The following is a 14,256-nucleotide window of genomic DNA, read 5'->3' on the forward strand; positions in this document are numbered from 1 at the left end:
GCATTGTGTGTAAATAGGTACCTACATATTATAATTTATTTTAGTGATATTAATGTTATAATCCTTATGTTTTGGAGAAATAATCTAAAGCTATAAAAATGATTAGCCGCTGGACGCACAAAAAATCTAATAACATTGTCTGTACCACCCCTCTCCAAAAAAAAAAAATATAACGCGTAGCTTGTGGTCATAGTATTATTTGTACTACCATTAATTATTATTCATTGTTCGTTTGATTGACACTGATCCGATCGATATTGACTTAGCAATGTTCACGTATTAAATTAAATATTGTTATTCTCACACTGAATATTCAATTAATATTATATTATAATATCACATATCTTCGTACACGGACGTCTGACAAGTTATGAAACATATTATTATTATAATATATTATATTGCGGTTCAATCTTATAGTTATTAGTTATTGTGGCACATCACGAAAACTGCACCGTGAATCACGCGACCGTTTTTTATTTATTTTTTTTACTGCACCGCCACTAGCCTCTACTATTATTAGAACTTTTTGACCAGCAGTATCGTTATGGTATATATAGGTAAGTAGATAGCTATAAAACTGTACTTAATACATTATAATATTATATTCTATTTGGTAAAATTTCTTTTTTTCCGTTCGTATTTACTGCGTAAAACGAGTCGTATATGTGGTGAACGGTTCCGATTATAATATTATTATTATGACGACGATTTAGACGGTAAACAAAATACATAATCAACACAAGTTAGACATTTATAATCGAATAAAAAGTAATTTCCCGGCAGGTAGGTAGCTATATATATTAATTGGAAATTAATGTCTCCGTCCCACACTCATCGCGGCTGTCAGCAAGTTGTTCGCCTATTTGAGGTAAATGTTATCGGACATAAACCATTTACGATACACGAATCTCGTGACATTCGTACCTACATTAATAAGCGTGCGGTTAATTTTATTTCCACTTCTCGTGGCACAAACACTTCTCGCTAAATGCACCGTGGTCGATTAAAAATCCGACCACGTTGGCGAATTTCCTCCATCGTCGCTATGGATAAAACGCGTGCCGACTGCAATATATAAACGGACGGCTGGAAAAAAAATTATCTCGTCTCCATGCCACCCTCCCTGCAGATATTTTCAAGTATCCTCGTCCGGTGGCGTACGGCGGAGGTTGTACGATAATTATTTTATCCCGGTGCATCCGAATCATTTCAGGGTGAAAAAAAAATTTACGGTTAAGTATCCAAATAATTGTTCTTGAAGCGGTCTGCACAAATTGCACGTCTCGGACATCGTGGTCTACATTGTAATAGGAAATATAATTATATAATTATGATGCATTACATTTTAACTTATCAGATACCTATTATATTGTATTTATATTATCCAATATTAAACGCAAAGTAGAGTTACAAGTTAAATATTCTGAGTAACAATTGCAGCCAGGAGTTAATATGTGACATGCGCATGTGAGAAATGAAAATATTTTACTTTGATTTTATTCTAATACATAAGTACCTAGTTATTATTTAAAACAATACGATTAAATTTTTTTCTTATTAAATTTAATAATTATTCCTACTAACTATTTATTTTGTTATTAAATTTAAAAAATAATTAGTACCTAAATGTAATATTTGGTTAAAACATGACTTGATGAAATAAATTCGAATTTATTAAATTTTTTTTTTAAATACAATACCCACTATTTTTTATTTATTAATTTTTTAAGTTTTTGAAAAACTATATCTTCAAATACTAATTATAAGAATCTAAACTTTTTTTTTTATTTAAACACAAAATAAATGAAATCGTGTTACTTATGTAAAAACGTTATGTACGTATATAATAAATATTTATTGTCTAACCTTTGCGATGTCCTTTGCACGGCACTCTGGCTGACCCGCAACCCTCTTAAGCTGTTCTAAGAGATGACGTGCTATTTGGATAAAGCAGCATTTCTTACGTATTGTGTACGTATATACCTGAACTGCGCGCACGCCATTATATTATTATATATTATGTGTCGCCGTCAAAGTAATAATTTTGTTTACGCTCTAAGACTATCGCGGGCATGACGCACACTTTATAAGGTATATACCGACATACCGTATATACCAACTTCACACGGCGGCGGCGGGGTGGTTAAACGGAATCTGCGCCTTGTCGTCGATGATCGAAACGTATATATTACAGCCGAGCGAACGATACGACACCAAAGCGCCCCATTTCGCCCTTACCCGACCGCCGCCGTGCCCGCAAAACCCACCACCACCATGCACCGCTGTGGTTTTCGAAATAACATATAATATAATATTATATTATGTGTATACATATATATATATATATATATATCCGTTTGATCCGTTAAAGAGCCGTTCCGACCGTGTGATGATTGTCTAAAAACCGTTTTGTTTGCTCACTCTGTATATACGCCCCCCACACTCACACACTGTGCGCCCGAAGCCATTATTGCCTATGTGTGCGTAGGGTTGCCACAATTTCTCGCGCCGTCAAAGACTGTCGAATTAATGTATTATTGCATTAATAATATAATAACAACATCCGAGCACACGCGGTTTGTGTGCGTGCGTGCGTGTGTGTGTGTGTAGGTATAATAACAGTTATATATGCATAGATAGATGTAATCATATAACCAAGGTAACTTTGCTGCAAGACTGAGCTGGATCAAACAATAATATTCGTAGAACCTGCAGAGTACTTGGACACGTCGCGTATAGGGGCTCAATATCGGTCGTCTGCAGCGAAAATGTGATGAAGGTTTACAAATTTCATCGAGCGGGTGACTAACTTAAACGTTTTGAAAAAACATTTTATTTTTTTTTTTTTTTTCAGTTGGGTGCGTGCAAAGTCCAAGCTTTGTCCGTGGCCTTTATATTATACACAGTCAAAGGCCCTAGACAACGGGCGATGCCTTTACACACCGCCGTCGTGTATAATATTTCGCCCCATTTCTATGGTTTTTACACATACTTATAGTAGGCTCTTATATAATATTATTTCCACGATCAGTTTCGAAAAAGTTCACACCGTCGAGCGCGATATTTCCGGGGTGGCACCCGATGAATTCGGGAAAGTTAATTCATAGTTATCGGGACCCACCAAACCCCTCACACCTCCTCACCAAAATCGGTTTCGCCGAAATACTCCTCAGAAACGGTTGTTTTTTTTTTCAGCCGCAGTGGGTATATACATATCATAAGAACGTCGATGCCACAAGTCAGAGTCGCCGCCTTTAAATATTTAAAAATAAATAAATAGCTTTCGCCCGCAATTTATACGGATGGCATCGCGCACGGTCGCAGGTGCACTTTAAACGGCTTCCGGCGCACAAACCGCACCAAAAACGCAATATCGATATTGGAAGACAGCCGCAGATGATCTCGACATTTACGGTTTACTCGTCGGCGGCGAAACGGTTTTCCCGAAAGTCGATAATATATCTTAATAAATCATATTATAATATTATGATGGACAAGAGTTAGGTATCGTTAAACATTATTATGATCAATTAACGCACGACCCGCTGCTGTATCGGAATGGCACGCGATAATATAAAATGTTACAATAATAAAAAAAAACGTCCCACGAATTCATTGTGCTTTTTCAGTGATGGCCTTTGGTTCTCGTTCGCGAAATCGTTGAGACATATTTTATTTTATTTTTTCTGTAACGGGGCCAAACGGATCGGCAAATAAAATAGCGTTACTGCCAATAAGCGTAGGGCAAAAAATGTTTCGATGTCGTAACATATTATTATATTCTCATTCCTTGTCATTTTACGCTTTTATTGGAAATGCAGGTTGCATTATCGTACACGCACGTTTTTTTTAATATTTTGTTTTCATAGCTATTTCGCAGCGGTCCAACTACGTTTGAATAAATCAACGTGTGGTTTTATTATCAACGCCTGCCTAACCGAAGAAACAATATTATTATATTTTATATTATTGTTCTCGACACAATCGGGTAATTTGTAATAATCGTAATATTTATTTATTTATTTATTTTTTTGATTGGTTTTAATTGAGGGCATTTTAATGGTTTATAATTAAATTATAAACATTTCACTATTTCACTCGAGACTAGTATAATTTATAATTTGGACATCTATTACCGAATTATATTATGGGGAATATATTATTTTTAACGATTAATGTTTATAATATTTAATTTGTTTAGGTACCATTTTTTATTTCTTTTTATTAATTACTATCAAACTTATAAGATTTTGTTTGGAAATGAATACTGTCAGTGAAACAAACTGTACCTAATCATAATATTGAGATGATTTAAAATTTAATCAGGTTTCGTTAGTTTTTATAAATGTCATAAATATTAACTTATTCGCAATCATAATGAAGGTTTATAACGGTATAACTTATAGGGTAGTTCAATAATGTTACCTAGTAAGTATAGTATAATAACATAACTCGTACTATCGATCTATAGCATTATTATGATTATTTATTGTGTTAACCTACCTCACTAATGGTGCAGATGAAGAAATTAGACTCCCATAAACTATACCCCAGGGACAAAAACTTTTGGAAAATATAAAACTAACAAAAGAATTAAACCCAACAATATAACAAACAACTTGTTTTAAAAAATTATTAGTAAATGTATGTCGAAAAAAAAAAACGCTTTAGATAATACACTAACACCTAATGTTATTTCAGACTTCAACAATTTTATATTAAGTATATTATGTATCTTGTTGCCACAAAATGTAAAAGTTATAATATAAATAATTCTGTTTCAAATTTAAATAATATGGTCCAACATGTATTTTACACTCTATATTATTGCGAATATATGGGATCAACATATATGGCCTACAGACCATGGTAGGTACCTATCGGTTAACCACATTAACTAAACTAAGTAAAGACTGATAAAGAAATAGCAATTACTCTTTATACAAACGGATTTTCTCTCTTTTTCTATCTCTGTCTCGCTATTGCCTCTAAACAAGCACATAAATTTACCAAATGGGCTCAAACTTACAACCAGAAAATCTAAAATGTAGGTATACTAAAAACAAACAAATCGCGAAATGCGTAATGCTATAAAAAATAAATTGTAACAGCAATTAAACCGCGTTATACGGTATACCTACATTCGTGCGAATATCGGATAGAACAATAGTCTTAATTTTTTGACTAACAAAAATCAATTAACTTTTTAATCTTTTTTAAACTGTTTTCATTAAATTATCGTCCAAGCGTTATCACAATATCATGGTTTTCATTTAGGTTTATTTACGTCAGTTATAATAGTTAAGGAACTATTTTTTATGCAAGCACATAACTTCATCGAATGTGGATTTCTAATAATATTATGATTAAAAAACATTAGTCGTTTTATATTACGTTTTACATTCATATTATATTCATACGTTTCGTATTTTTATATTAACCATCCATTCACAGACACGTTAACAATAATCATTTATGTGTGAAATAATAATATGTTAAATTGTAATAGAGAACGCCATAAAAAATCACAGAAAAGATTATAGGTAACGATTTTTAATAGTTAACGCAATCTCTAGTGGCTAGTAAGTTCTCAACAGCTTAAGTTCGTTACACTATTCAATAATTTTATTATTTTTGTGAATATTTTTAAGATTGTTAAATAAAAACATTTTGGTTAAATATTTCATGTTTTACAATACCCACCTATATACATATATTTTGGCCGGAATAGCAACACAGACACTTTTATTACGTAACAATCAACGAAATGGTAGTTATAACGAATACTTCAGACTGGCGTAGGTTGGAATGAAAGATGCATAACAAACCCACGTCTGAGAATATTATCTAAATCAGAACAGACGACAACCGCGGTCTATTGAATCGCTAAAAGCAACGACTTTTTTTTTTATCATTATATTGTCCGTTTCTCAGTAATCCTCACTGCCGAATTTTATTAGGCTGCAGAAAAACGCAGAATACAACCGTTCACGGTTGTTGAAAGGTGAATTAATAAAAGTTAAAATTCACCAGCTCACAAACAAATCTCAAAGTATATTGTAGAAACGACGATTTCTATTGTCCGCCGTATTTTTGTCCATCGGTTTCGCATTTTAATATGTTCCCATAAAGCTCCAAAATAGGAGACCGGGTTTAAGGAAAACTTTTTCATTATTTCATAACTTTTTAATCCTTGCGGTTTTCGACTTTCCCCTCGATTATTTATTTTAATATTTTATAGACATCGTAAAATGTCCAAGATGAATATATTCGACCATAATATTATTATATTATATTTTCGGCTTTTAATGGAATTGTTTTGAATTGTTCGGCTATTGTCGTTGTTTTTTTTTTTCGTGTTATTCTATTCAAATTTATAATATAATATTATTATAATAATCACAAAATGTACGCCCAAGTGACACTATGCAGACTCTATAATATACTCCGTTACTATAACATTATATTATATGCTGTCGTTATGAGCATAGTGCATTTAAATACATATATCAAGTTGTGTAATACGGTTAACTACGGATGAACAGCTATCTTCGGCTGAATTACAGCGGAGACCACCAACGATCAGTGTTATTTTACAGAAAACGAAGTGTGTATTTAGGTACATAATCACATTTTTCATTCTTTCTTTCTTTTCTTTTTTTTTTTTCTTTTATAATACATCTGAACCTGACACCGATCGATAACCATTTTTTTTTAACTTTTCGATGGTATTAAACGAAAAATCTCGATAAATACATTTAAATGGCGTATCGGCATCAAAATAATTGTATTTATAATGCAATGCTGATAGTGTATTAAACTCGAGTCTAATTTAAAAAATAACTGTTGCTTGTGCAAAAAAAAAAGAACATTAATGAAAAATGAATGGAACAAAGTAATATCTATGTTTGCTCTACTCTCGGAGACAAAGTAAAATTAATTATGTCCATAATATCCACAGCTATTATACCTATACACACTGATTTTCAATAAACAATAACAATGTTTACCAACTTCAAAGTTTTCAGTAAATTACTGTTTAAACATAATGGTTCAACGATTTTCGCAATCATATATTAAAACATAAAAATAGCAAAAACAATACAGAACTATGACAAAAAAATATATATAATACAATAATATATTTTATTTTATGATTATTTTCAAATACGGTCGTACAAAATTTTTCATTCCTACCTTTATTTTAACAATGCACTTTTATTTTTATTTATATGTGTGTGTATGTGTGTGTGTGTGTCTAAGATGATTCTTATTATGACTCTTAGATAGTCAAGATATATCCAGATTATTTACTGAATTTTTGTTTTTAAAAAATATTTATTCCGTCCAAAAGACTGTTATATTTTTCTTATCAGATTTATTTACATTTTGATATTTTTTTCATCCTTAAGCTCATTAAAATAAGGCTATGGAAAAATGAAGCATTTTGAAAACATATAAAAACATTATCCATCAGAAATTTATATCATCGCCGTTACTCAATTACTGTGTGTACAGTGCACGTTAAAAGTTTAAAAAAACACAAAGAATTATATGTTTATATTATTCATATTTTATGAGAAAAAAACATTCTCAAGTGTAACGATTAATTTAAAATACATACAATATATTATTTTCCACATAATATTATCTTTTAAAGGTAGTATTGTATGTTTATTATCAATTAGTCATGTAGTATAGATGCACCTTACATACTAATGATGAACAGCTTTTGCGAGGCATATTATAATTTTGACCAAATTATTTTCCGCAAAGCACTTTTTGGTAAAAAAAAATTTAAAAAAAATAATATGTAGTATAATTTATAACATACTCCTAATATAGATTCCTAATATAAACAATATTCTTGTAAATTAAATATCGGACGATTTAATTTAGATAAAAAATAAAGTATCGTTTTATTTCACCTACAAGCTATATACATTTTCGTCGGGTGCCGTCAACACCTTAAGGCAATACATATTATACTATAATATAGGTACTATCAAATTTCATTCATTCGTCTCTCAACCGTCTCTTTGACATCCCGTTAAATTGGCATGGTCGTATATTATTCTTCGCACTAGATCTTTCCGCGCAATAATATCACTATAACATATCATTATATATATATATAGGTAGTGTATAATATTATTATTATTATTATTATTATTATTATATGTGTGTTACTTTTCATTCGCCTCTGTCGTACGCGAGCGTTTAGGAAGTGGCTCGTTTAACAGTAAATGAAACGTTATCAAATAAACGTATAAAAAAAAATAATAATAAATAAATAAATGTCTTTGTGATATTTTTAACAGTCGACGGTAGTTAAAACTTTTAACGAATGTATATGCACGCTCGCAACAATAACTGGCACTTTCTACGACGCATGTACTGTAAACTTTAACATACACAAACACGACTACGATATAACTACAACTTTAGCCGGGAATTCAACACCTCTAAGATTAATTATACATTTTTTTTTTCATCTTTTTACACCGTGAATCGCACGACAGGTACTACGCCTATAGAGCACCGTATCCACCTCGGTCGTATACGACCGTCGTCGTGTGTTAAGTCGCAGACATTTGAAGACAAAAAAAATTACCAATATCACTGTAGTACCTACCTATATTACAATAATATGCTGCTGAAGTGATTAAATCGTGTCCATAATCTATCCACATTATTATAGTATCGTCCGACGAGACGAGTGGGGGGGGAGGACTAATCGATGTTCATCGTACATATTATTACTAAAATAATTCACAATAATACACGCATATTATGTTAATATGATTATAAATCTGGTTAAAAAACAATTTAGCAAAGTCACACACATACGTGTAGGTACAACTATACAGTAGATAATATATTATACGATCGCAATATATACAATGTATATATTGTGTTATTTATTTCAAACTAAATAAATATTTTATTATAACACTCGTATATATTATGTATTATATGTATTGTGCTATTATAAATAACTGATTTATGGTTCATTAAATATTTACACTAAAATAGGCGCTTTCAATTATTATTAGTATAGGTGTTTCTCAGACAGAAAGAAAAATAAATAATTCATATGGTTTGTACATAATATTAACAGTTTCTATATTATTATGTGCCTATGCCTACTACGGTTTTAGTAAAATTCTACTATTAGCCGCTATCAATAATGCATAATATTCTAATATAATCGAAATTATCAAATTAAAATAATTTCGTAATGATCAACTCTATTATTTTTTACAAAAACATCATTAATTGGCATAATTTAAAGTTATATAGAATTGGTTGAAAACAAAAAAATTGAATAGCTCATAAAGTCATAACGGTTTGCACTCTTGAAAAGTCAAAGTTAATCATAAAGTAACTGGAATATCACAGGAACCGAGTTTAGGCCGGTTTTGTTAATTTTCTCAATACTGGAATTATAATAGTGTCGTATAATTGACGTGATTCGTTTGCAATTGTTGGACAAATTAAAATAAATATTCTGGATGAAGTATGCAGGTTGGTTGTATAGTTATTTGAGTTTGGTTTAGTTTAAAATGTTCGTTGTCATATTGCAATGTTATAAGCACAGTCGTATTAAAATATCAAATAATAACATTAATTAAAGTCTAAATTATGAAACAGTTAACCCTGTTTAAACAAATATAAAAGCACCGTTATTCTCATATTTTAATAAAAGTTCAAAAAACAGTATCAAAAGTGTAACATACATTTTAATGCATTTAAACGATACAAAAATTAATATCGCCTTATAATGTGTATTAGGTTAGCATAATATTCAATACAATATGACAAGTTTTAATAAAGAAGTTGAGAAATAAAATTAAAGAATAATAATAAATGTAGGTACGCTCTATGTATCATACCTATAATATATACAATGTATATTTTTATTATTAGAGGAAACGATTCATTAAAATTCAAACTTATCAATCACTTAGTTATTTTTCAATCTAAGTCTGAATTCTGGGTTGAATAGTATTAAATCGTAAGTTCCTTAAAATTTTGTCTAATTTTAATTTAAAAAATATATATCCTTATTATTATTGAAGTTATTAACTAGTGAGCAGTAAGTAACAATAAATAATTAAAATGTTTACAAATATGTAACACCGTCATAAATCATTTGAAAATGTTTCATTGGTGATCATGAAGTCAAATAGTATTAGATTTAATAATTATAATATTTTCTTGTCAAAAATAGTAAGAAATAAAAATCAATTTTTGAAAACTGAATGTAAGTACAGTAAATTTAACCGTTCGTAGTTTTCCAGAAACTCTACCTAATGTAAAATTAAGTTTAGTTTTTAAGAGTTGCTTTATGTTTTTGATTCCCGATAAATGGATAACTTTACATGACATTTCCGGAGCAAGGTTTTACCCGAAATAATTAAGATAATCGATAAAAAACATGTAATTAACAAAAAATAACTCATACCTATCTTTGTAAAATCAATATCTCCTTTTAAGAAAAAAAAATCAATAGTATATCAACTTTTTAAATCAAGCCGACAATATTTTTATTTTTGGCTTAAAAAAATATGTCTGCCACACCATTTGACTGTAATTTCTTGTAACTCTAAAGTCTAAATCCGTGTTATACTTGAATGTATTTTATAATCAGAATAGTGAATTTTAATTATTTTATGTCTTTATTGGTTATAAATCAGTGGTATAAATTAATATTTGACTGTTTGCTTCTATAGAATTGGGCAGGTAACTGACGCTGTTGGTAACTCGGTATAAGATAAATAATTGCGTTCAGAATAATATTATGAATGGAGATTGGCTTATCCATTAATTAACAGTATTTATTCAATTGATTATATCGTTAACAATATTTCGAAATTTTCTCGAATACTACTTAGAAATTGATTAAATTATGAGCAATTACTTAGCAAAGATTGTGTTTGAGTTATTTAATGTCCGAAAATAGTTTTCCGAAAAATACCATGAAAATACACACAAGGCTGACTCAATGTTGAACTCTGAGTAAAAATATAATATTATGTAAAGGTTACAATCAAAACATAAAATATATGAATTGTGTTTTATTTAAAAATGTATTGACGCGTGATAAAATTTAAATAAATTTAAAATACAATTTAAAGTTATTCAGACTGTTATAATTTAAAACTCAACATTGGGTTCTATCGTAGGTGCTACTGTGTAGAGGGGTGTAAGCTGAGCCCTCCCCGCAGAACAATTTAACCCCCCTAAATAAAAACCATTGTCAAATGTGAAATAAACATTTTAGTTATAAAATGCAAAATCCAATGGAAGTATAATACTTGCCGCACGCCCCACGAAATTCTATTTTCGTAATTTTATTTATTTTTTTGTCACTATAGGTATTGGTCTCTATTAAATTTCAATCATTTCGTTTTATGGTTGTCAAGTAGTTAAAGCGATAAATATTATATATCAAATCTTTGTATATAAGTATTTTACATACATTTTCCCACATACACCATAGAATAGTAAGTTATCATCGTTGTTGTGCAATAAAATATACACTTAAAATACAGATATCGTGTAATAAATATATTATTTTTTTTATATAAATAAAAAAGGGTTTTTAAATTTCTTCAAAATCGCGAGTATATGCCATTAATGATGTCGTTATTTCAACGGCTGTACGTAAAAAGTTTGTAAATAATGTAATGGTATTGCTTGAATGTGCGTTTGAACCATTAACTTTCGTGATCATTTTTCTTAAAACGACTATTCTCAAACTGTTTATGTTTCAAACTTTTTTTTTTAAACGTTTGATACTTTTACATCGGAGACAATTATTTTCATGAATTACGTAAACTAAAAAATAATCTCGTACAATATTAGCTTTTATTTGCAAGAGTCAAGATTAGGAAAATAACTATTGCGCCTTATTTCTGTACGTAAATATCTCAAAAATAGTATTAATATCTATTTCGTATTATATTGTAATATATTATTTTTGATTATTTGAAAATATATTTATTTTATTTTATTCCGAAATAATGTGAGGATATTTTTAAGATTTATTTTATTTAGTGAAATTATGGATAGGTACCGGACTTCGTACGGAATGATTAATAGTTCGAATTTGAGTTGTTAGTTTTAAAACGTATTCAAATATTTTTAGAACTATAAAATATGTGAATATTTTTAATATTATACAAAATAAAGTAAAACATAACTTACACAAAAATAATTGTGCATAATACTTAAATAATACCAAATACACATAATACTTAATATATCGTGTTATTTAATAGTTATAACTAACTCGAATTATTCATCCTTCTTCGTATTTGTAACAAAAACCACTTTATAAATATTTGTATAATTATAAAGTTCGTTTAATTTTTACCTTTCTCTATATAATATATTTTATATTGTCCACGAAAGTAAACGTTCGTATGGAAAATAATATGAAACCCGAAAGAATAGTAACAAAAAAAAAAAAAAAAAAAACAGTAATTAATTAATGTTATTATAGTTAATCATGAATAAAATAATTATAATTAATTTAATTGTGTCAACTATGACAAAAACATAGCCGAACCACAATTAATTAATTTACTTTCGGTCCATGTTTTTTTATTGGTAAAAACAAACGGATGAACGTGTTATGAAATTTGTATTTCTTAATTCTATCAACGATAGATAACAAACTAATGGTAATAACATGACAACTATATTATAATATTAAAGACAAGTAATGACAATATTGTTATCGTAGTATTGTGTTTTTACCTGGTGTGATGAACAGCAATACGAACAGCAAGATGGACGTCCAAAGTTTTCGAGATTTCCACATCGTCTGCAGCTCAGCGGCGGCCGGTTGATCCATCTCTGCGGTGGCGGCGACGACGACTCGATGGGCAGTTCTAGACTTTTTCGACGGTGGCTTGCGGTAATGCTTTACCATACATATAAATCAGTGTACCGAATCGTATGACGTGTTTTCTTCGTGTTCGAGTTTCGCACAAGTGTAATATTATGTGGTGAATATGGGAGTGTTGGCGTTAAGGAAGTGTAGCGGTGACATACACACTCGCGCGCGGTGTTTACGAGTACTTCGCGGCAATGTTTCTATGGTAGGCAGCCGCGGGCCGTACGCGGTGTGGACATCAAACGGAAAACGTTTAAGCGCGAATAAAAAACGAAAACTAGGAACGAACAAAAAAAAAAAAAAAAAAGTGGAGCTTTTGAAAAAACGTCGCGATCGGGGCAGGGCGGGGGGGAGGGGGCACGCGAAGAGGGAACGCACAAACCGTCTGTGCGCGGGGCGACGACGACCCAACAACTTCCGTCCCTTTTAAATTTTGAATTTTTCTTTTCAGCGGACGATCGCAATCACGCACACTATGATATTATTATGTGCCGAAAATTAGTGTACCTATATCATAGAGCAGCTGGTGAGACACTACGCAATGTTTTATACCGACAAATCGTCTCGGCCGACGAGGACATTTTCCATTTTCCAAGACGGATAGTACGTACCGCTCGAGTTGTTGTTGGCGTGTATACGATAACAATGATATTGTACTATTGACGGTAATATCGAACAACAACGCCGTTGAGACAACGCCGACGGACGGTATAATAGCCAATGGTATTTATTATTGTTATTGTCGTTGTTGTGAACTACACACGTGCGCCTGGTGGAGCGGCGTCGGCGGGCGGAAAGCGACCTGGTGCAATGTATTACGCGGCAATACTGAAAACGGCGTGTGTACGGTGCCTCCGAGCGGGGGGCGGCCTGTCGCGGAGACGTTCCAACGAGTATAGAACGAGTGTGGCCCAACCGACGGCGACGGCAGTGGCGGCGGCGGCGGCGGCGACGACGATCGCGTACGTTAGCTCTCTCTGACGGCCGCCGCCGGTTGATGCTGGTCGACCATAATACCGGCCGGGCGCATATTATTAGGCATTAGTGTATTGTATAGTACGGTAGTGGTCCTAATCGCGAAATAGGTAAGCTTATACCACATAGGCGTATAATTAGTATGCAAAATATTATGAACATTTTGTTTTTGTAAAACACGTCTGCATGATAACAATATGGCCAAGATTTTATCAAGAGTCGAGGGGGGGTGCCAAAAATTATCTTTTTTTAAGAGTGTTAAAAAACTCGTGAGTTTTTGTGTGTTCGACTGTAATATCGGCTGGACGCATATATGTATGTATTAGTGTATTGCATAGTACGGTAATTGTCCTAATCACGAAATAGGTAAA

General features: G+C 31.3%; 1 protein-coding gene across 2 annotated transcripts in view; it reads right to left on the reverse strand.

Annotated features, from left to right (window-relative positions):
* Positions 1-13,795, reverse strand: part of LOC132953762 (neural cell adhesion molecule 1) — a 191,533-nt gene extending 177,738 nt beyond the window's left edge. For both annotated transcript variants that reach the window (XM_061026115.1, XM_061026114.1), the window contains exon 1: positions 12,772-13,795. In XM_061026115.1, coding sequence (XP_060882098.1) covers positions 12,772-12,946 — 175 coding nt within the window. In that variant the 5' untranslated portion in view covers positions 12,947-13,795. The remainder of the gene's footprint in view (positions 1-12,771) is intronic.
* Positions 13,796-14,256: the final 461 nt, after the last annotated feature.

Source organism: Metopolophium dirhodum, chromosome 1, assembly GCF_019925205.1.
Source record: "Metopolophium dirhodum isolate CAU chromosome 1, ASM1992520v1, whole genome shotgun sequence".
Taxonomy (NCBI): domain Eukaryota; kingdom Metazoa; phylum Arthropoda; class Insecta; order Hemiptera; family Aphididae; genus Metopolophium; species Metopolophium dirhodum.